This window comes from Ascidiella aspersa, chromosome 6 (assembly GCF_963924565.1).
Source record: "Ascidiella aspersa chromosome 6, kaAscAspe10.2, whole genome shotgun sequence".
Classification (NCBI taxonomy): domain Eukaryota; kingdom Metazoa; phylum Chordata; class Ascidiacea; order Phlebobranchia; family Ascidiidae; genus Ascidiella; species Ascidiella aspersa.
In genome coordinates this window covers 28,577,796-28,597,859 of record NC_139452.1, presented here as the reverse complement: position 1 = coordinate 28,597,859, position 20,064 = coordinate 28,577,796, and the positions used below count along the sequence as shown (strand labels likewise).

General features: G+C 35.0%; 1 protein-coding gene and 1 non-coding gene across 2 annotated transcripts in view; both read right to left on the bottom strand.

Moving 5' to 3' along the window:
* Positions 1 to 20,064, bottom strand: part of LOC146141129 (nesprin-1-like) — a 340,733-nt gene that overhangs the window by 68,126 nt on the left and 252,543 nt on the right. The window contains exons 83-104 of the mRNA XM_083392820.1: positions 19,823 to 20,000; positions 18,307 to 18,427; positions 17,827 to 17,932; positions 15,990 to 16,108; positions 15,053 to 15,260; positions 14,440 to 14,667; positions 13,995 to 14,093; positions 13,073 to 13,190; positions 11,773 to 11,978; positions 11,105 to 11,247; positions 9,946 to 10,135; positions 9,228 to 9,339; positions 8,673 to 8,860; positions 7,486 to 7,673; positions 6,814 to 6,952; positions 6,075 to 6,245; positions 5,308 to 5,460; positions 4,587 to 4,613; positions 3,272 to 3,469; positions 2,597 to 2,743; positions 1,188 to 1,349; positions 334 to 485 (exon numbers count right to left, since the gene is read on the bottom strand). Coding sequence (XP_083248946.1) covers positions 334 to 485; positions 1,188 to 1,349; positions 2,597 to 2,743; positions 3,272 to 3,469; positions 4,587 to 4,613; positions 5,308 to 5,460; positions 6,075 to 6,245; positions 6,814 to 6,952; positions 7,486 to 7,673; positions 8,673 to 8,860; positions 9,228 to 9,339; positions 9,946 to 10,135; positions 11,105 to 11,247; positions 11,773 to 11,978; positions 13,073 to 13,190; positions 13,995 to 14,093; positions 14,440 to 14,667; positions 15,053 to 15,260; positions 15,990 to 16,108; positions 17,827 to 17,932; positions 18,307 to 18,427; positions 19,823 to 20,000 — 3,353 coding nt within the window. The remainder of the gene's footprint in view (positions 1 to 333; positions 486 to 1,187; positions 1,350 to 2,596; positions 2,744 to 3,271; positions 3,470 to 4,586; positions 4,614 to 5,307; positions 5,461 to 6,074; positions 6,246 to 6,813; positions 6,953 to 7,485; positions 7,674 to 8,672; positions 8,861 to 9,227; positions 9,340 to 9,945; positions 10,136 to 11,104; positions 11,248 to 11,772; positions 11,979 to 13,072; positions 13,191 to 13,994; positions 14,094 to 14,439; positions 14,668 to 15,052; positions 15,261 to 15,989; positions 16,109 to 17,826; positions 17,933 to 18,306; positions 18,428 to 19,822; positions 20,001 to 20,064) is intronic.
* Positions 13,749 to 13,823, bottom strand: Trnaa-ggc (transfer RNA alanine (anticodon GGC)). The gene has a single exon. It is a non-coding gene; the product is annotated as a tRNA-Ala (tRNA).

The window sequence follows — 20,064 nt, the reverse complement described above, 5'->3', positions numbered from 1 at the left end:
AAACGTTGACTTATTCCCTTTAAAAATTTCCATTTTGTTTTTCACAAGATGAAATATGGATGCGGATTTATTTACAGGATACTTAGTACCAGTGAAAACATTTTTATATTAATCCAGTTTGGTTAAATAATGAAAATAGGCGCTTCTTTTTCAAGGGAGTTTAAATAAAACTCTAAAATTTGAAAATAATCGTAAAATAATCGTAAAAGCAGCAAATGTCGGTTTATTTTATCCCAGATAAAGCAAATTTAACGAAAAAACATTCCTAATTTTCTTGTTCCGCTGTGAGGACACATCAACGATAATATTACGAAATAAAAATCGCGCTTTTACCTTTGTTGCGTCAGTTCCTGTAGGGTGCACTTCTCGAGCGCGCGATTGGGCAGTTTCTCCTGGACGCGGTCAAGCGTACTTCCGGTAGATGACGTCACTTCCTTGAAGATACGCCACTCGCGAACGCTTTTGTCCAGGAGTCGTTGCATGTCCTAAAGAACGTTTTTTTTTTTTGAAAGTTTTAACATTTTTGGTAGACTAGTCGTGAACGAAAATTTCGTTTAAAGTCAAATAGTGCTTTTTTCCTGAAAACATGTGACACTTTGTAGCTAAGGGAGATGCAATATTTAGTAAAAATGCTCATTACTTTAAAAGGTCGGAATGTTTCGTCCGAAAATGAAACTTTTAACATTTTTGCTAAACGGTTGTCAACAGAAATGACTCGTTTTTCGTTTTGTTAATTTTTGAGTAATTTCCCAGGTAATTATTATTTTCACGGGAGAAATTCATTTTTATACCTAAATTTGTATTCTTAATCGAACTAAAGAACAGATTGTTTGTAGTCTGTAAAAAATAAACTACACTTGCTTTTGAACATTACAGCCTGATTCACAGAATTTAAATTAAACAAGTATATGGTTATCAACTCTAAGGTTCGATCATAAAATCGTAAAAAATGGAAAAAACAAGGTAGTTATTTTGTAACAGTTTTTTAAACAAACTATTTGCTTTTGAGGAAGAATACCTTTATGAAAAGTTTGCCGAAACTTTTAGATGTCGTTTATTTTTATTTTTATAGGCTTTAGCAAAACAACAATAAAAACACTCAATCTAAAATAACATAATCCCTCCCCTAAAACAAAAACTAATAACAAATTCAGTAATTATTCGGTTCAGTGACCACAGCCTCTCACCTTTGACCCGGCTTGAAGTCGTGTCAGTCTTTGTTTCACACCGGTTAGTGACCTTCCTACAGCCATTCTACCGCTTACGCTGTCGCTTGTCGTCAGTGCGTGTGAAACTTCCTGCAACGCTTGCACGCTGCTCTCGATGTTCGAGATCTCGCAGCAAAGGGTCTGTGACGTAACAATACAAACGGCATTGTTTAAAATAAACATCACATGAAATGCGTTTAGGCAAACCACAGCTAACGTTGGGCAATTTTACGTACTTTTTGGTAGATTAAATATCAAAGCAAATATAAATACATCACATATTTTCTGCATTGTTAAACTAACTGTTGTGTAATATATAATTAAATTCATTTGCAGAAACAAACTACACCGACAGATTTGATTATATAAACGCAAAATATTCATCTGTAGCACATTTAAAATAAAAAAAAACATTGGACTGTGAAATATATACTTTATATAATACAACAAACTAACCTGACCTGGCCTACATTTAAACTTTATTTTGCAAATTAGCTTATGGTGTTCCTCAAGATGTCAAACAATTGTACGCCGAAAACAAATACATATATATATTGTGGCAACGCACAGAAATATACCCAGCTACCGGATATAAAACGTAAAAGTATTTCCTTCTAAATGCGTTCGCCTAAATTAGCGTACAAGTAGTTGGTAATATGTATTTCGTTGTCCAAATCATATATTTAGTCAATTTTATAACCTCATAGTTTTTAAAAAGCGAAATTTATGCCAAAGTTATAGATAAACTTTGATACACAACAGATTGAAATAAAAAAATTATTATTTACTTTTTAAATGCTTGTATAAGTTGTGACTCGTATAAAAACACAGCTTTGGAGTTATATTACTATGTTTTTTTACAATTTTTTTTATGAAGTTTTCTCTCATTTGAGCTTTTTTGATGCATTACAATTTTTTTTTAATTTCAAGGTATACAGATTTGTTTATTTTACAGAGATAAATGTTCAAATTTTGCGTCATTTATAAGTTAAGCGATCCTAAATTCAAACAGAATTTTGTAATTTCGCTGAAATAAATGTTTTAAAGTGTTCACTCACTTCACCTAAAAGTCCATGTCTGGTAGAATTATCGAGCAAAATTTCAAAGCAGAGATATCCGAAATAATTGTTAAAGATTTTCATCATTTATGAGTAAAACAACCCTTAATTAAGTCAGAGGTTTGGAATTTTGTTGAAAAAGTATTTTTCAAAGCGTCTTAATTCACCTGAAAGTCCTTGTCTGCCAGAATTATCGAGCAAAGTTTCAAGGCAGAGAAATCCGAGATAAATGTTTAAAAAATTTATCATTTATACGTAAAACAAGTCTCAATTAAAACAGAGGTTTGTAATTCGGTGAATAAATGTTATAAAAGTGTTCTCTTATTTAACCTGAAAGTCCTTGATTATCTCCTGTGCAGCTTCCAGTGACGTAGGCATCGAGCAGTCGACCCTTTTCAACTTTTCCTCGCTGCGCGTCATCTTTGACGTCACGCGGTCAAGTTCAAGGTCAAATCCTTCCCAACTGATAGCAGCAGCCTGAATAGTTAAACAGTTTGTAAGTTAATGGACTTAACAGGTGGACGAAAGAAAATGCAAGCAGTGCGGATTGTATGCAACTGAAAACCCAGTGGAAATGTTTGAGAAAAAGTAAAGCAGGAATACCACAAAACAAAGCTAGGAAGAAAAAGTAACAGATTGAGTACACCAAGTTAATTATTATATTATCTTAACTTATTTATTTTGGCCATTTTTTTGGAGTTGGAATGCAATTGTTGCATTTACAATGAGGATTACAATTAGTTTAGAAAGTTTTAGTAAAACTGTGTCAAGTATTTCACCTCACTTTTGTATTTGTTAAATTTAAGGCACAAACTGTTTTTAAATATTCGATTAAAGCCTACATTTTAAAAACTAAAACTTTAATCTCAGCTATACTAGTGTTGAAAGAAATTTTACCCCAGTTAAGAGAACAAATTATTTTATATTTTAATTTTAAAATGTGCGTAGTGGTTTCCTATAATTGTTTTGAGAAATTTGCTAATATTTCGATCACTGGCAACCAACCTGCAAACTGTTGTGTATCTCTTTAGCGGCATCTAGCAGATTCTCGGCACGCTCCCTCACGCCGCCAACGGCGGTAGAGAGTGTGTCACGTGCCGTCTTAGTGAGTCCAATTGTTCCCGACATGCTGTCAAGGTCATTCGCAACCTCCTCAAGTTCATCGACGTAATGAAGGATTTCTCCCTCGGTCGTAAAAAGCGCCTGGAAAGTTGTCGTTTGTCGTGTCGATTAAATTGCTTTACATTGGTTATCGTATCGATTAAACTGATTTAAATTGGTAAAGTTGGTTAAAACTGGTTGACATCTACTAAAATTGGTACAGGTTGGTTTAGATTGGCTTATATTGGTTTAAACCGAAAAGTCTTATTACAAATAATTTAAACTGATATAAATTTAATCAAACTAGTTCAAATTGTTATAAGTAGATTCCGACATTGTATTTTTAGGTTATATAATTTCGTTTAACCGATTTCAATAATTGGTACAAATTGGTTCAAATTTGGAATAAATCAAATCAAAATGACTTAAACTGGTATAAATTTATTTCAACTGGTTTAACTTGGTACAAGTTGATTCCAGCTGAAGTTGATTCAAATTGGTGAAATCAGTGTAACAATGCATTATAAAATATAAATATGAAATAAAAAATGAAGCTTAGAATATAAGTATTGAGATTTTTGTGATAAGTTTCTTTGGTATTCTTCATTTTATAACATACAGTTTCATTACCCCAATTATTGCAAATTTACCTGTCCAGTTTCAACGGACGGTTAGGCGAACTCAAATTCACAAACATAAAGTTGCGCATGCACCGTACAACCAACGATCATGCTCAAAATATAAGTCAGATGGTAAAATAATATTCAGAAAAAGGAAGCAAACTGTGATGCTAAACTGAGAAAGTAATGTAAAAGATAGGGTTCATGCAACTTACGCGGCATTACGACATTATTCTGAAAACGCTAAACCTTTAAAGGAATAAAGTCAAAATACATACACTCAAACTACCACCTAATGATTGACGTTTCATGACGCAATACTCTGTAGCGATATAATAGTAAAATATTGAGTTTTCCAATTTCTTTTTGGGCAACTTTGTGAAACTAATTGCACCAGAAAACTGGATTTAACATTATTTCTAAACTGATACATTTTAATGACATCTGTTTATAGTAATTTTAGGAAAGGTTGCGATAGACGACAAGTAATAGTTTACATTAGATATGATGACCTTACATTCTAACAACTAAGCTATTTTCAAAGCATGCAACGGAATACTATAGGACTAACATACACCGATGTATGCATGCTGAGTTACCTCATATTGGTGGATCATGTAGTCGGCCTGAATCGGTGGCATGATAAATTACAATTATGTGCACAAATTAAAATGGAATTGCAGCTACAAAATTGTGAATTAATAAAAATAATTCAAAATAGAAAATCTAACTGTTTTAAATCTTTTAAAAGCAATTGGTTTCAAATTAAAAAACTATTTCGGCACCCAAATTAAGTAGTTGTGGTTTTTATTCACAATTTTTTAAGCAACTTGGTAAATTATACCCATATTCATTTTTACAAAGTGGATTATCTGTTAAACAAGATTGCAAAACAAATGGATGAAAAAAATAATTACTTTCATCTTACAAATTTTCTAAAAAATACAAACTTTTTAAATTATTTTTTGATAAAACCAATGGCCTAAAATTGTAACAACAAAATTACTATAAAAAAAATTGTTACTAACAAAAATCAATATAATATCAATTAATTAGGTACTATGCACGGATCTGCAATGTAGTTGATAATATTTTGCTAAGCCAAAAAGGTTAATGTGCCACATTAACTGAAGATGATACAAGTTGTATCGAAACGACTTAATCAAGATGATGTCGATCAACTCGACTTTTTTGGCTTTGCAATTTATTATCAATTACTCAGTTTAGTATTTTAATAACGAAAAGCAGGGTAAATTATACCCAAACCAACACCAACAACTAGATCCCATTTAATAAAACAAATATCTTTATAGTGCATACCTGATGTTGCTCAAGTAGATCTCTCGCGTGCTCAGGGTTGCTGTCGGCTTCAAGTAGTTGCAACTCTGCACTCGCACTACCCAGCTTACTCGTTACTCGACTCATGCAATCCGCGTAACGCTGACGGGACTCGAGCGCCTCCAACAAACGCTCCTGCGCAACAATGGCGTGCTTGTTAAGTCACAATAGGAGGCAACAGGGCGAAAACAGGCGTACATAAGAGTAGGATGTTGTAAGTGGATATGGAAGGCTAGAAACTGGTTCTATGTTCAATTGTAGCGCCTCCAACAAACGCTCTTGACGTTCACAGGGGGGTTTGTGAGTTAACGATACGTTGCTGTTTGCGATTTTTTAAAGAGTTTTCATACAGTTACGAGACAATTTAGTAAAACATAAAAAATGTTGCTGCGATACGACCTAAAGAGGATTTGGGATTCGTTTAGCTTTTTTGGATTTATATAACATATTTCAACATATTGTAAATTGGTGTATTGAAAAACAGACATGTTATTTGATAAACCTACTAATCGTATTTTATTGGAAATGTCCTTACACTTTGTCAACGTATCACGTATCAAACTAAAAATTGACGTAGCACAGTTAAACTGAACCAAACGTGCTCAGAATTGGTTTGTGGGGATTTTCGATGCAACCTGGTGGGGCTTGTTGTGTTTTAGACGAATAAACTCTAGGGGGGTTCCCGCTAAAATTTGACAAAAAAGTGCTTTTCGAACAACCCCAATATATATAAGCAGCAAAGCACGAACCTGTTTGACGTCAATCACCCGCGTGAGGGAGCCTTGGAGTCTGTTTAGCGTGTCGAGTTGGTGGGAAACTACACCCGGAAGCTGGTCGTCCTCCTCAAGGTGGCGCTCTACCTCCTTGTCGCCAAGGGCACCCAGAACGCGAAGTCGGGACTCCACCTCTTCCTTGGTGATCTGCAGGAAGATTAATCGGCAAAATGGAAATTTTTTTAGAAATTCTTGTAAAAGCGATAAGCCTCTTCTTTGGTGATCCGCAGCAAGATTAATTAGGAAAACAGCGTTTTGTTGTGTGTTTTTTTTACCCGAAATGTTTCTAAAATCGATAAGTTTTTTGTGAGATATTGATCGAGTAAACAACATTTGACTGGTACCAAGTTACAAGAAAGTTATACTGTTTTCGTTTTCTCGGTACCATATTTTGTTTATTACGTATTTGTTTTTTTAATTTCTATGCAAATACTTAATAGTTTGTGTTGTAATTATTGACATTATCAAAGATCGACATTAAATGGAAATTTGTGTTATCTTGCAATTTAAACGAGGTCTTTCCTTTTTTCAAGACGGTAAAAAGGTATTTTGTTTAGCCAAACTATAGGTTATAGTGCGGTTCTTAGAGGTACCATTGATAAAAAAATACATTTTTACAATCCAAATAATGTCAAATGCAGACTCACTACAAGTTTTGTCTTTTGAAAGAAAATAAAGTTTAAATCATTTTTTTTACAACCCAATGTAATGTCACCTGCAGCTTCTTGATTTCTTCCTGCACACTTTGGGGGTCAAGTTTCAGGGGGCTCTCACACTCGAGGGCGCTCTGGGTCTCCTCCAGCCACGCCACCCCCTTCTCAAGGTCACCTTGAAAGTCGCGCCGTGACACGATGCTGTGACGAAAGTTGTATACTTCACGGATGGTTTTATGCGACTAACAGTCAATAACAAGTTGTGATTAACACTAATTACAGCAGCATGGCCGTTTTAAATTGCCAAAACAATTTGTTGTTTGGATAAAATAAGGTATTTCCCCAGTCCTCAAACGCTACGTAATGTTAATGGGGTAAACCAACGAAAAACAAGATTGACTTTTATGGTTTACCCCATAACTCCTGGTTAACACAAACGCTTGGATTTTAAACAAGAAAATGTTTATTTATTGCGGATTTGTTTATCCTAAGTAATACAATCTTAAACTTTCCACCTCAATAACCCCTTTTCGCTTATTTTACTAAAATTATCGATTACGTCATAAAAAAATTTCCTACGTCATTAACCACTTTTCTACGATAATTGCCGCTTTTTACGTCAGTTTGTTTTTAATACATTACCACGTTTTACGTTATTCGCAGCTTTTTCAACTTACCAAGCATTACGTCACTAACCACGTATTACGACACTCACCCTCTGTTACGTCACATACCGTTTCTCGAGGTCGCGTTGCCTTTCTCCCAGGTTGCCCTGGATCCGGTGGAGGGCAGTACGGAGCGCATCAACTTTATCTCGGATGAGAGCTTTGTCTTGTTCCTCCATATCGGAGCAGAGCTGCTCAGCGAGTCCGGAAACCGAACGAAGTTCGATCTGACAACTCGTGAGCATCGCGGCCATTTGCTGTAAGAAAAAGCACAGATATAGTTACATTTAATAATAAGGCTTAGGCTATTTGCCGAACTAGATATGCGTAATTGGATTTTTGATACCCAACCGATATGACCGAGGTTGTAAGTTCGAACCCCACTCCAAAGTGTAGTTGTTTTTAGCTTCAAGACCCTGCTGGATTAAAAAAATCTTAATGGACAAAATATTTGAAAGGTCACCGGTTTTGATTAGCCTTTCCGATGCTGAACAGTGTACTTAAAGTGGCCGATTATAATAAAAGGTGCTAAAATTATTTATTAGTATACTACTTGACCAGATAACCATACCCTAAATAAATTCCATACGATAATACAGATAGGAATTATAACATAGTGATGTCACTCTATTAGGAATACGCGACCAATGTTTTAACGGCTAAATGTTTAAGCACTGTATGAAACAAACGTTTAGGCGTGCGAATAAGGAGCATGAATTAAATAATAAATTTGGTCGCAAATATGGGTCTGATTTCTAGAAGGTTATGAAATACTTGATATAGCCGTTAATCGAAGTATATGATATAGAACGATATTTAATTATAAATAAGTGCGTAGGATAAAATTTGATACAATCGCTTTATTATATATTACACCTAAGCCGATTTATAATATATTACACATAAATCGCTTTATAATATATTACACGTAAGCCGATTTATAATATATTAAACAGAAGTTTATTATAAAGCAAACTCCCAGACCCGAACAACTATCATCATTTGCCAGTAAACAATAAAACAAATAATTTACGTGTATTGCATTTGGCAGCGGCAATAAATTGTAAATTGTAGCACACAGTTAAACAATAGCCCGACTTAGCGCAATGTGGGTGTTGAATACATCCAATAGGACACCTAATCGTTGAAAATGACATGAAAAACCAAACAAAGACGAACTGTTAGGTAGCTGTAATAAATTGTAAATGGTTGCACACAATGAAAAAAAAACACTGTGAGTGTTGAATACAAGCAACCTGTGATATTGTTAGCTTGTGTTCCACTCTGCTTGGACTTCCAGTGTTAAGTTCACGGTCGCAGTCTTCGATCTGTTCCCCAAGCTCATCTATTCGATGCTCAAAGCGCTCGCGGCACAGCGCCATCTCGCGGAAGCGCTCAATACGCTGCGAGCTCTGCTGCGACATCCGGTGGTAGATTGCGGTTGCTACATAAATGGCAAACGTTAAATGCAAACGTAGAATGGGAATAAGACCTCGAAATAAGAGGTTCATTGCGGCAATTATATTAGTTTATCTATAAATTATATAATGCAATATGAAAATCAAATTAAAAATAACAAAAACTGTAAAATATTCATAAATTTTGAAAATAATGATAAAAAAGGACTAGCAAATAATAAAAACGACCAATACAATATTTTTTGTTTAGCGAAATTTTTTTTTATAGTATTCACCAATGGTTCTGTTACGTCTGAAAAATATTTCTGTAACACTGGCAATTATTCTTAAATTACGCATATTTTCTGCTGACGATAGTTTATTTATCATAACGACCATAATATAACGTCCCACCTTTAAGGAGTTCCTCTGGTTGCCATGGTTGCCCGGATCCCCTGAGGCAATCTCTCATCTTTTCAATCTTCTCAAGACTAGGTCTGCGATCCGAGATCGAATGCTGGATTTTCTGCGAACGAAAATAAGTGTTAAACGTTGGATAAAATAATTAACCTTCAGTTTTTTATCGTAAACAAGTGGCTTTATATTTAATATGTTTGGCGACTTTGTTCGCGCTTCGGACATTGAGAGAGTTTGGCTTATGTTTGCATATAAATAAAGAACGTACGAAACTTTGAAGTTAATACGTTGTTAATCTATAGGTAAACAATATTTTTTTAATATTTGTATGTTTCGGGTTATTTTGGTTTTGACACGGTATAAATAAATCCGTTAAAGCTTAATCAAAGTAACTTCTTACATTAGCTTTTTTGTTGATAAAAATGTTTATTATAGTGTACTGGACTGAAGTAAAAAATAAATTTTAGCTCAGGCAGATACCAAACATTTGATATCATATTTGTAGTTGCATGCGAAGATTATGTAACTGCCATGCTGTCAACTTTCAAAATATATATTAAATTGTAACAGACTTAATTTAAAACCGATTATCAAGTGAATATTATATGTGTAGTAACGTTCGAATATTACGTAACAAATATGCTGGCATTTGTTTATCGCCAAACTTTGAATTTATCATAAGAGATAAATTCGTAAAAACATCCAGAACCATTACCTCAGCTTTGAGCAGTAATGTCCTTGCTTGACCAGCGGTATGTCCAGTGCTCATATCATCTAGTTCCCTGAGCATAGTTTGACCAACACCCAAGTAATCCTCGAGCTGTTCCAACGAGTGGATATACTCCCTCCGCGATGACATCATCTCTCGCATCTGATCAGACTTGTCCTCGGCGAACTTGCAAACACTAAAAGGCAATTGCAAGTCATTACTTAATGCTAGAAGCAAAAATTGTTGAACGTAGGAGACAGTGGTATTTTGGTTGAAAAATGTAACACGTTGAATTTTATTTAAATCCAAACAGCTCCTCTGGTAATTGCTATTCTTAACCAACGTTTCGGCAACCTATGCAAGTAGCCTTCGTCAGGGTGAATGACACCGATTTCTGCTTTTTTCCTTTGTGTGTTTTCTATTTATTGTACGAGCGTTTGGTGTTATTCACCCTGACGAAGGCGACTTGCATAGGTTGCCGAAACGTTGGTAAAAAATTAAAATTACCAGAAGAGCTGTTTTTGATTTATATTACCATGCTTGGAAGCAACAGTTTATATACGTTGCATTTTATGTTGGACTATTTTTGCCATTGTGCCTTCATTATTTGGTTTATTGAACCACAAATTATCCCTATGTGAGCAATATATTCAGAAGCGAAACAGAAAAACCAAAATAATTTGATCATGGAAAAGCAGCATTTTTAGTTGGTTTTGTCAAACATGGAAAGCAGCATTTCATTTTGTTAAAAGTCACTTTAAGTGCAATTAAACCACTGGCTACACGAAATAAGGCTATTAAGGACGTTACACAAATAACTTAAATAATAGTATTTCATGCAAGCATTGCCAATTTAGTTACTTGATCTAGTAGGGAAATTTACGAAAACTATTGCCAAAAAAACCGATGATAATTTTAAGAAATGTAAATTTTGAATAGTCTTATACATTTTAAATGTAAAGTCCCGCTTAAGAAATGGGGTATCAATTAATGTTGTAGTAAACAGAAAATCGGTAACGTCCTAGGATTGTATGAGGGTGTTCAGTTACTTGGCAGAATTGACTTTAACAAATTATATATATTTTTAAGTTTATGCAACTTAGGTTTAGAATTTGGAATGAAATCACAACATATCCAGGGTTTTTCTAAGTTGAGTTTGACTTACTGCTCGAACTGATCCTTTATGTTCTTCATTTTATCGGTGAGCAGACTCTGGTCGACGTCGGAAAGTTGCGGCAGAATTTCCTGCGCTTTCTCGCAAACTTTACATACGAGGTCGCGATATTTCACGGACTCGCTTAATATCGCCTGAAAAGCAATATATCGTGTACTACCTTATAAAGAGCGATGACATTTGTGCTCCTCTAATGTAGCACTCGACTTTTCTTAAGGTGAGAGAAGGTAGAATTTGGTCTCATATGTGCTGTGCTTTAATTATATTATATTTCTTGGTAAATTGCAACCAGCTGTGCTAGAAAAATTTATTGAATTTACAGAAAAAAGAACATATTTTGTTAATTTTAAAGGATGTATGGATTCGTAGCAATTTTCCGAATTCTTTATTTTAGTTTAAGATATGATAGACATCACAATAAACTGGGCAATATATTTTAACACAAAACCAAGTCATTCTGTAAAATCCGTAAAAACAAATGGCACAAACTGTCACACTTTGTACTGATTCGGTATAGCCCAAGGTTATATGTTTATATCCACGTAAAGTTATGAAAACCTTTCACAAAAAAACGAAGCAATTTATGACGATAGAAATATCGTAAATTTCGATGTAAAACGGATCAAACAACGACATGCAAACTTTTTACATTCACCGACCTCGTATCGGCCAAGGTGAGTTTCAAGGTCAGGCAGCGATGCGGCGAGGTTGACCTCTGGGAAGGTCACGATATCAGCCTCCTTCAGCCAACGTAAGCAGTGATCTACATCGGCATGAAACAACTCACGGTCTGCCAGTAAACGCTGAAGCTCATCCAGTTTAATTCGCCACAGTTCATCCACTTCGACATAGCTATCTTCGAGGCCTGTCCGATGCGATCAGTAATGTAGACGTTAATTGGGATACTTTTTTTGGTAGAAAGGGTTCAGTAAAAAATGTTGGAATATATAAACTTTATTTTACTGGATGTTTAGAATATAAGGGCGTTGTTTACTGGCCAAAAGCCCTTATATTATTTGTTTTTTGATTTAAATAAAAATTAAAAGTTATCTATTTTATCAAAGACGGTATGACAAAATTTAATAAAACTGCGCAACTTAATTCCAACTTTTTAACCTTTACGATTACTATCGCAAAAGTAAAAAAAAATTGAAAGTTTCTGTCTCGGAAAAATGATATATTCTACTTTTTGTATCAAACTTTTCAGTTGATATTCAGGCAACTATGTGTGATACAGTATAAACACCAAAACAGAGCTACAAGAAACTTGACAACACAAAAACGCAACAAAAAGTACAAGCAACACTAAACCAAAGCAACATTGTGAAACAAAACGACATTAAGTGAAATATAAAGCTGTAACAAATGGAAGGTAAATTCTACAGTTTTGTTTGAATGGAATGATTGAAAAAACCTGCTTGAAACAAAGATTTAGGTTGTACATCAAGTGAACAAGATCAAACTAAGTAGAAAACGTAAAAGCCGAAAATCAGTTTATTTAGATTTAAAGAAGAAACATACATCTGTGAGAGCATCGTCATATCTTATTTCGAAATAATGTAATCTCAACATTAAAACAAACTGATTTTTCGTTTCTTTTACTCAGTAATAAAGACCAAACTAAGTAGAATTAAGAGTCAAGAACTTTATTTAGATATTAAGATAAATATACTTTACACCTATGAGCACCATAAGTGTTTTAATTCAAATTCAGTTATTTTATTTTTTTAACATCAAAACAAAATGACTTTCCGTTGCCACATTTTGGACTTAGTTTGGTCTTACTGGGGACATTTAAAAAAATCTACAACTAAACAAAGATTTACCACACCCTTCACCACGGTCACAACAAAAACGAAGAAAAGTCGCAGCGACTTCTACGCTTCCACCACGTCACGGCTACGTCACGTCACGTCTACGTCAGCAGTGATGACGGCATAATAAAGTGTGGGGTTATACCTGATAACTTGCCTCGCACGCTTACGCTGTCCGGTTTGCCCTCGTAGATGATCTGGATGCCGGTTGCAATCACCTCGTCGACTGTGACTTTGTGTCGGACGATCTCCTTGTAAAGCGCCTGAAAAATACATTTGGAAATAGTATTTAATAAAAATCATAACTTTATGGGACAAACCTAAAACAAAGAACAACAAAAGTTTGGAAAACTGGTTATGTTTTAAAAGAGCTTCGACATTACAAAAGCGCTTTTCAAGGGACAACCTGAACATTTTGAAACGCAATTTTAGAATTCTATTTTCGGTTTTAAGTCTAAACTTGTGTCTTACTGCTTAAATGTAGAACGCCTAAACAACTAAGCAAAAAAAATCTTGAAATAACATAGTTTAAAGAGTAGACCTGGAATAAAAGTTTTGTTTAAACCACCTTTAAACTTAATTTCATAAATAGGGTTTACATAAATCAGATGTTTTGGGGACAAACCTCAAATACAAAATGTTAATGGGACAAACCTAAACTAAAAAAACAACAAAAATCTAAATTAAATGTTCTCTTTGTAAAGTCCTTTGGAAATCCATTTGAAAAACAACATCTCCTACAATAAGTACACCGAAAGCCATCGCAGACTCACCGAGTCTATTGATCTATGATGCAAGCAGGGCAGACTAGAAAAACAACTAGCCTGCAGTGAGGTTCGAACTCACGACCTCCGGTCAAGCCGGGACCGTCGCTCTACCAACTGAGCTATGCAGGCTCAGAAGGGAACTCCTACAATGACGTATGCCTTTTTTAAACCTAACGTAGTTTGGACCGAAAACGCATTTATGGCAAACTAATATTGTTAAAAGTTATATCACACGATGTCTCAATCATATTAAAAGTATATATTATGAAAACTGCAATACTGGCAATCCCTCAATCGTACCCTGTGTTCTTGTATAAGTTTAGCCACTGCATCAGGATGAAGCGGGAACGTCTTGTACTTTTCCAGCGTTTCTTTGATATGCTCAAGCCATGCAAGAGCCTGCAATAAAAACACAACAATATAATAAAACTCGCCTCGCTGTAAAGAAAGAAAAAAATGGCCTCAAAAAGAGAGCAGTAACTTTTAGATTGAATTTGAAACTCTTTATAGCTAGTTATTTTATAAACATCCCATAAACGACCAACTTTGATGAGGTTAAGCCCAAAAATTACATAAATTTTAATTTGTTTTGTATGTAGGGGCAAAATGCATTTACAGCTTTTGAATTAGACAAAAAAGGCATTAATCTAAGATGATTTTACATATTTTGCCACGTGAAATTTCAAATTCAAAAGGAAACAACAAAATTAGCCGTAACAATTCCCTTTGTTGCGTAACAGTCTACCTGTTGTGACGTAGCCCACAGGTCCTTCCTCCTGCCGATTGCATGGTTCAGCGCGTTCGTCTTATCGTTCGCGGTCGATTGCGCGCGACGGAACAACGCCTGGATGTCTGTGACGTCACTATGGAGCTTCTCGCGCTCTGTTGCGCTCAGACTGAGAGGTAGAGTCTGGTGGCAGCTGCTCAATTCACTGAATTCCTCTTTCTTTTGGTTCAGCTCCTTACACAACATCTGGGTAGGAAGATTAAACAAATGTTTCAATGGGTTTTTATTGACTTTTATTAATTTTTATTGAAATAATTGTTGTTTTTTTGATAAAGTTCTGTTGACAGTTAAAATACTATACTATTGACACTTAAGAACTCCAGACTATAGTTTATACCTTTGGTTTACGTATCAGGGTTTTATAAGGGTTTTCATATATTCAGATCACATTTGTTCCATTTTCAATGATAAATATTTTACCATAATTTAATTCAATTTTATTTTTATTAATTTAGATAAAAAATGAAATTCTGTTTGTGTTGCGTCATAGGCAAAACGGCCCTTATCCCACTTATATAACTGCAGAAATTTAACGCTTAAAATCAATCTCACAATCTTTTCCTATACTCACGCTGTGCTTTTGTCTCGCAGCGTTCAAGTCCTCCACGCTCAAGGTCATTGGCACGGGGTCGTTGACCTTGTCGAGCAGTGCTTTCAACCAACACGTGGTCGCATCCAGTTGTCTCCTATACTCACGCAACTCACAAGCTGTAGACTCGAGAAGCTGAGCGCGCGATTGCAGTTTCTGCTCCGCCTCGATCCAGCGCTGGTTCAGGTGCCTGTGACGTCATAGAGCGTCGGTTGTGTGACGTCACATTGGAAGACGAGTGGTCGATTGTTACGCGGCGTGGTTTAAATAAAATATACGAAAACTGCGAGCTAATACAAATGTGAGGGATTCGTTTAAGAACTTGTGACGTCATAACCGAATTATTTGTCGTCATTAAAAACTTAACGTCATTGTAAGTTTTTGAAACGTCGTCATTATGTTAACTTTAATCGAAGCTTAAGCTTATTGAATTAATACGCATTTATTTATTTACAAAACAAAATGCCAATATATAGCTAGGGGATAAAATTATCTTCGAATGCTGGTTCAGGGGCCTGTGACGTCATATAGTGTTGGTTATGTGACGTCACATTGAAAAAAGGTGGATGATTGTTGCGAGGCGTGGTTTACATAAAGTATATGGATAAACAGACGAGCTAACACGAATGTGAGGGTTTGGTTTAAGTACGTGTGACGTCATAATAACGTAAGTACGTATGACATCATTATAACGGGTTATTTTGCTGACGTCATTAAAAATGTGTACCATTATAGAAAATTACGTAACGTCATTGTAATTATTCGCAACGTCGTCATTATGTTAATTTTCATAGAAGCTGAAGTATATTCAAATAATACGCATTTAATACTAAACCAAAATACCATTATACAGCTAAGATACAGTTATCTTAAAATTAATCCCCTTGAAGATGCAGTTTATCTTCTTCCTAATCCTCACCTGACTTTGTCCTCCACCATCTCAGCATCGTGGGTGCTCATCCGAGGAGTGAGGTTGTCAAGTCGCTCCGTGAGAGCATCCAGGCTCCTTCTGTTCCGCTGCATCTCTTCAACCAAATCCTGCATTTCCAACAGACAAGTCCACATTGCGGCTCCCAGCATAACAACATTGATTCAAATATTTGCCTTGCGGGCTAATAACTGTTTTTTGAGTAATCTTCTAGCTTAGATTAAATCTGTATTAGGTCAGTGTTTCTCTGCCATTGGAGAAAATACTCTAAAATTACAGGAAAAAAGTAAGTGATGTGTTTAAAATTCAGTGGTAAAAGTTACTCTAGGGTCGGTCGGATGCAATTCTTAATCGCAGTAAATAAATCTCGTTTAGAACTTGACATTTGTCCACATTGCGGCTACAAACATAACAACACTTACTCGCCTATTTGCCCACGAGTCATACACCCGTATTTTACTCTGCAGGTTGTAACATGAGTACCTGCTAATGATCAGTGATAAAAGTGCTATAAAACCTTTAAAAGTGACTTTAAAGTTAGTCAAATATGTAACGTATTCCCCTTTACAAACATTGGTTTAAGTTCACAAATTTAAAGCTTTAATAAAAATGTTTTGTTTCGAACGTTAAAAGTGCTGAAATGATACAACGTAAAAAGGCTTTTTAAATATAATAATCTGCTATATTTACACGACCAAGACCAGCATATACAACAACTAAACAAGGACAAACTGCAGCCCCTTTTCCAATACAATGCAACCATAAATAACCACTTGTGATAATTCGCGATTGGTTTAGCGACCTCTAAAGTTACCATTTGCACAACCGGAGTAACCTTGATCAAGTCAAAGCAGCTAATTGGATTACTAACGCCAGTGTAAAGTTAAAGGCTAGGAATGGCGAAGATTTCACCTTGTGCTGTCTTTGTTTTTAAGATAATTATTAGTGCACGAAAACGCACCTAAGTCATTAATAAGAAGATGCAACTTTATACTTTTCTATTCTGTCCAATCAGTCTGTGCTTTTGAGATCTTAACGTTATAACATAGTATTCTTTAGTTAACTAACCATCTTTAACATACGCAGCATAGCATTTCTAATTTTAAAAACCTTTAGGCTACTATAGCGAAGAATAACTCAATAACATAGTGTACTTAGCGTTTGTTAACCCACAACTCCGGCAAACACGCTTATCTGCAGTAGCACTATGTTTTGTGTGCCTACCAATAATATAGTGTGTATTGTGTAAAAACTCATCCACAAAGTTAAGTGGCTCTTATCATGGCACCGGTATAACATTGTACAAGGGCTCTCGTTTATTGACCCTTTTAATATCAGCCGACAACAGGTTATATCAATGGGCTGCGGCATACGTTTAATGAATTGCGACGTTTTAAGTGAAAGACAAAGGCTGTACAATTTGTACATCTCACACATGATAAGTAAAGTCGTTGAAGATTTAACTAATTTCTTAAATATATTAGCGTTTTGTTGCCATATTCTTCTACATTTAAATTGTGGATAAAGTAAATATTTCCTGAAAAATGTGATAATGTGCTTGTTAATGATACGATAAGGACCTTCACACTGAAACGAATCATCGTAATCAATAGCTTCTGAATATACATCTCAAAGTACGAGCTTGAAAACTTTGTTGTCCTAAATATGTTACTTGTGAACAAACGATTTTCCAACCACGTAATATACAGCATATCGTCAAACATAATTTAGGGGTATTTCTAAAGGCCTTTAAGTTTAGTTAACAAAAACATCAGTGTAATAGCCATTTGTTTACACTGCACTCCATGTTTAATATTTTTTAAATTACCTTTGCTTTCTGCAGTCGATCCGTTGTACTGTCGCTCACATTTCTCATTAACTTCTCAGCCTCTGACTGATAACGCTGCGTCAGTGCCTCAACTTCCGACAAGTAACTGTAAAAATACGTATAATTAGTTTATGAAAGCATAAGGGCAACAAAAATACCCAGGTATCAAGCATTTAAGCTCCACTAAAATCTATTAAAAGTGATTAAAAAATCTCGACAGTTTGTTTCACTTTTAGGCTTGTTTTAGTTTTTTACAATTTAAAAAGCAGTGTTGACGATTTAAGACAATGTTTTTTATGCTTTAAGAACCATTTTTACGAACGTAATAAAATTCAAACCAAATATATTTCTTATTTGCTTTAAACTATATTAGGTTTAAAAATAATGATGCCTATTGCAGTAACTTCAGTTCAAAACCGTTTACTACTCAGCAAAAATGTAAAAAAACGTTCAACGTATATTTTTCGATCGGCAACTCACTAGTTGAAATCCTGGGTCGCGTTCAAATTCCTCTGCTGTGATTGGTTGAGGTTGCCTGCCATGGCGTACAGTCGCTCCCATTGTGAAATGAGGTCGTGAAATTCCGAGTCGTCATTTTCCCCTGCGTTCAAATTCAGCCTTACCAAGCACACCGTCGCAATATATCTCTCGACGCTCATTTTTATAAAGCAATAATACAATTTTTTATCTGCTATGAAGAGCATAGGAAGTAATGTTTAAAATTATTTTGAAACACAATTACGGCAAAAAAAATTTTTAGGAATATTCTTTTCTAAACTTTAGTAAAAAGTTAAACATTCCTTACGAGATCAAAAGTAAAATACACACCATACTACAAAAACCATGATGAATACAATTTGTGGCCAAAGGAGTTAAGTAATCATACTCTTAAAATAGTATTGTTATTTTTTTCCACCGAGTATTATTTTTTTCAGTCTAAATACCATAAGATGTAATAATATGGGCGAACCACTGGATATAGTTAAAACATATTAATGATTACCATTGAAAGCTGATTCTGGCAAACAAAGCTAAAACGAAAGATAGAACACTAATTTAACATCGAACACACTATCCCTTCGTTATAAAATTGAGTAACAGACAGCGCTTTTCCGAAATAAAATTATCGACTAAACGTTTTCGTTTTATAACCGTTTTCGTATAACGAAGCCTGTTCGTAAGAGCGTCGTTCGCAATTTTAACAAGAACAAGCATTGTCCAATTCACATTGTGTTCACCAAAAATAGACGCTTAGAGGCTTCGGCCTTGTTAAATCCCTATAGTGTATGCTCCACAGGATAGGAGATTATATAGAGCTCGCGTGTTGCTAATATACACACACTTAGGGTGGCCGCTCTATTGTACTAAGTGTGTAGCAATAAATCCTTTCTAGGACTAAAATATCCATTTGTATGCTAGGTAAATGACTCAAAAATGTCAGGTCATTCCATTTACTAAAATGAAATTGTTGTAAGGGTTTACAAAACTTTACGTGTGTTTTGTTAAAAATAATCATTCTCCAACTGCCAATAAACCTAAAACCGTTGTGACGTCAAAAGTGCCTATTATGTTTCTAGAACAATCACACGATGTGAACCATTTCTGTATCTTAAATTTTTCCAATTTAATTAATAAATGAAATTATTTTACTATGATTTATTTATTACCCACAGGTTTTGGGTATCAAAAAAAGTAACTTCTAGTACAAAACGTCCATTATTAACTTAAAGTTCAATTGCACTATTAAACGATTTTGCGTTAATAGAAAATGAAACTAAATTTTACAGTGTTCGTTTAAACTAAATAAAAAATATGAACATTCATCAACGCTTTCGTGTCCTTATCTCTTTTTTCCCCTTAAAGTTACAACTTGCAACAGGAATGTGTACAAAATTGAAAGGATCAAATAAACGATCAAGCTTTATATTTTTTTACCATTCGTACATTACTTTCACAACCAACAACCAATTAAACCAAGGTACATCCAAGCAAATACCTTTGCCTAGTAGGTGGCAGTACTTGTCGTCGAGGAGGGCAAGTATCCCCTTTCTATCGCTGACGTCATCATACACCTTCTTGCACTTTTGCGCGTGATCTTTAGCGGCGAGTGCTGATGCCTCAGCTGGGGCGTCTTCAAGTCGATGGAGAAGCCTTTCAGTATCCAGCAACCATTCCTGTGAGTTATAAAAAAGTTGTACAGAGTAATTTTGCAGCAGATAAGTTGGAGTTTGTAGTAAG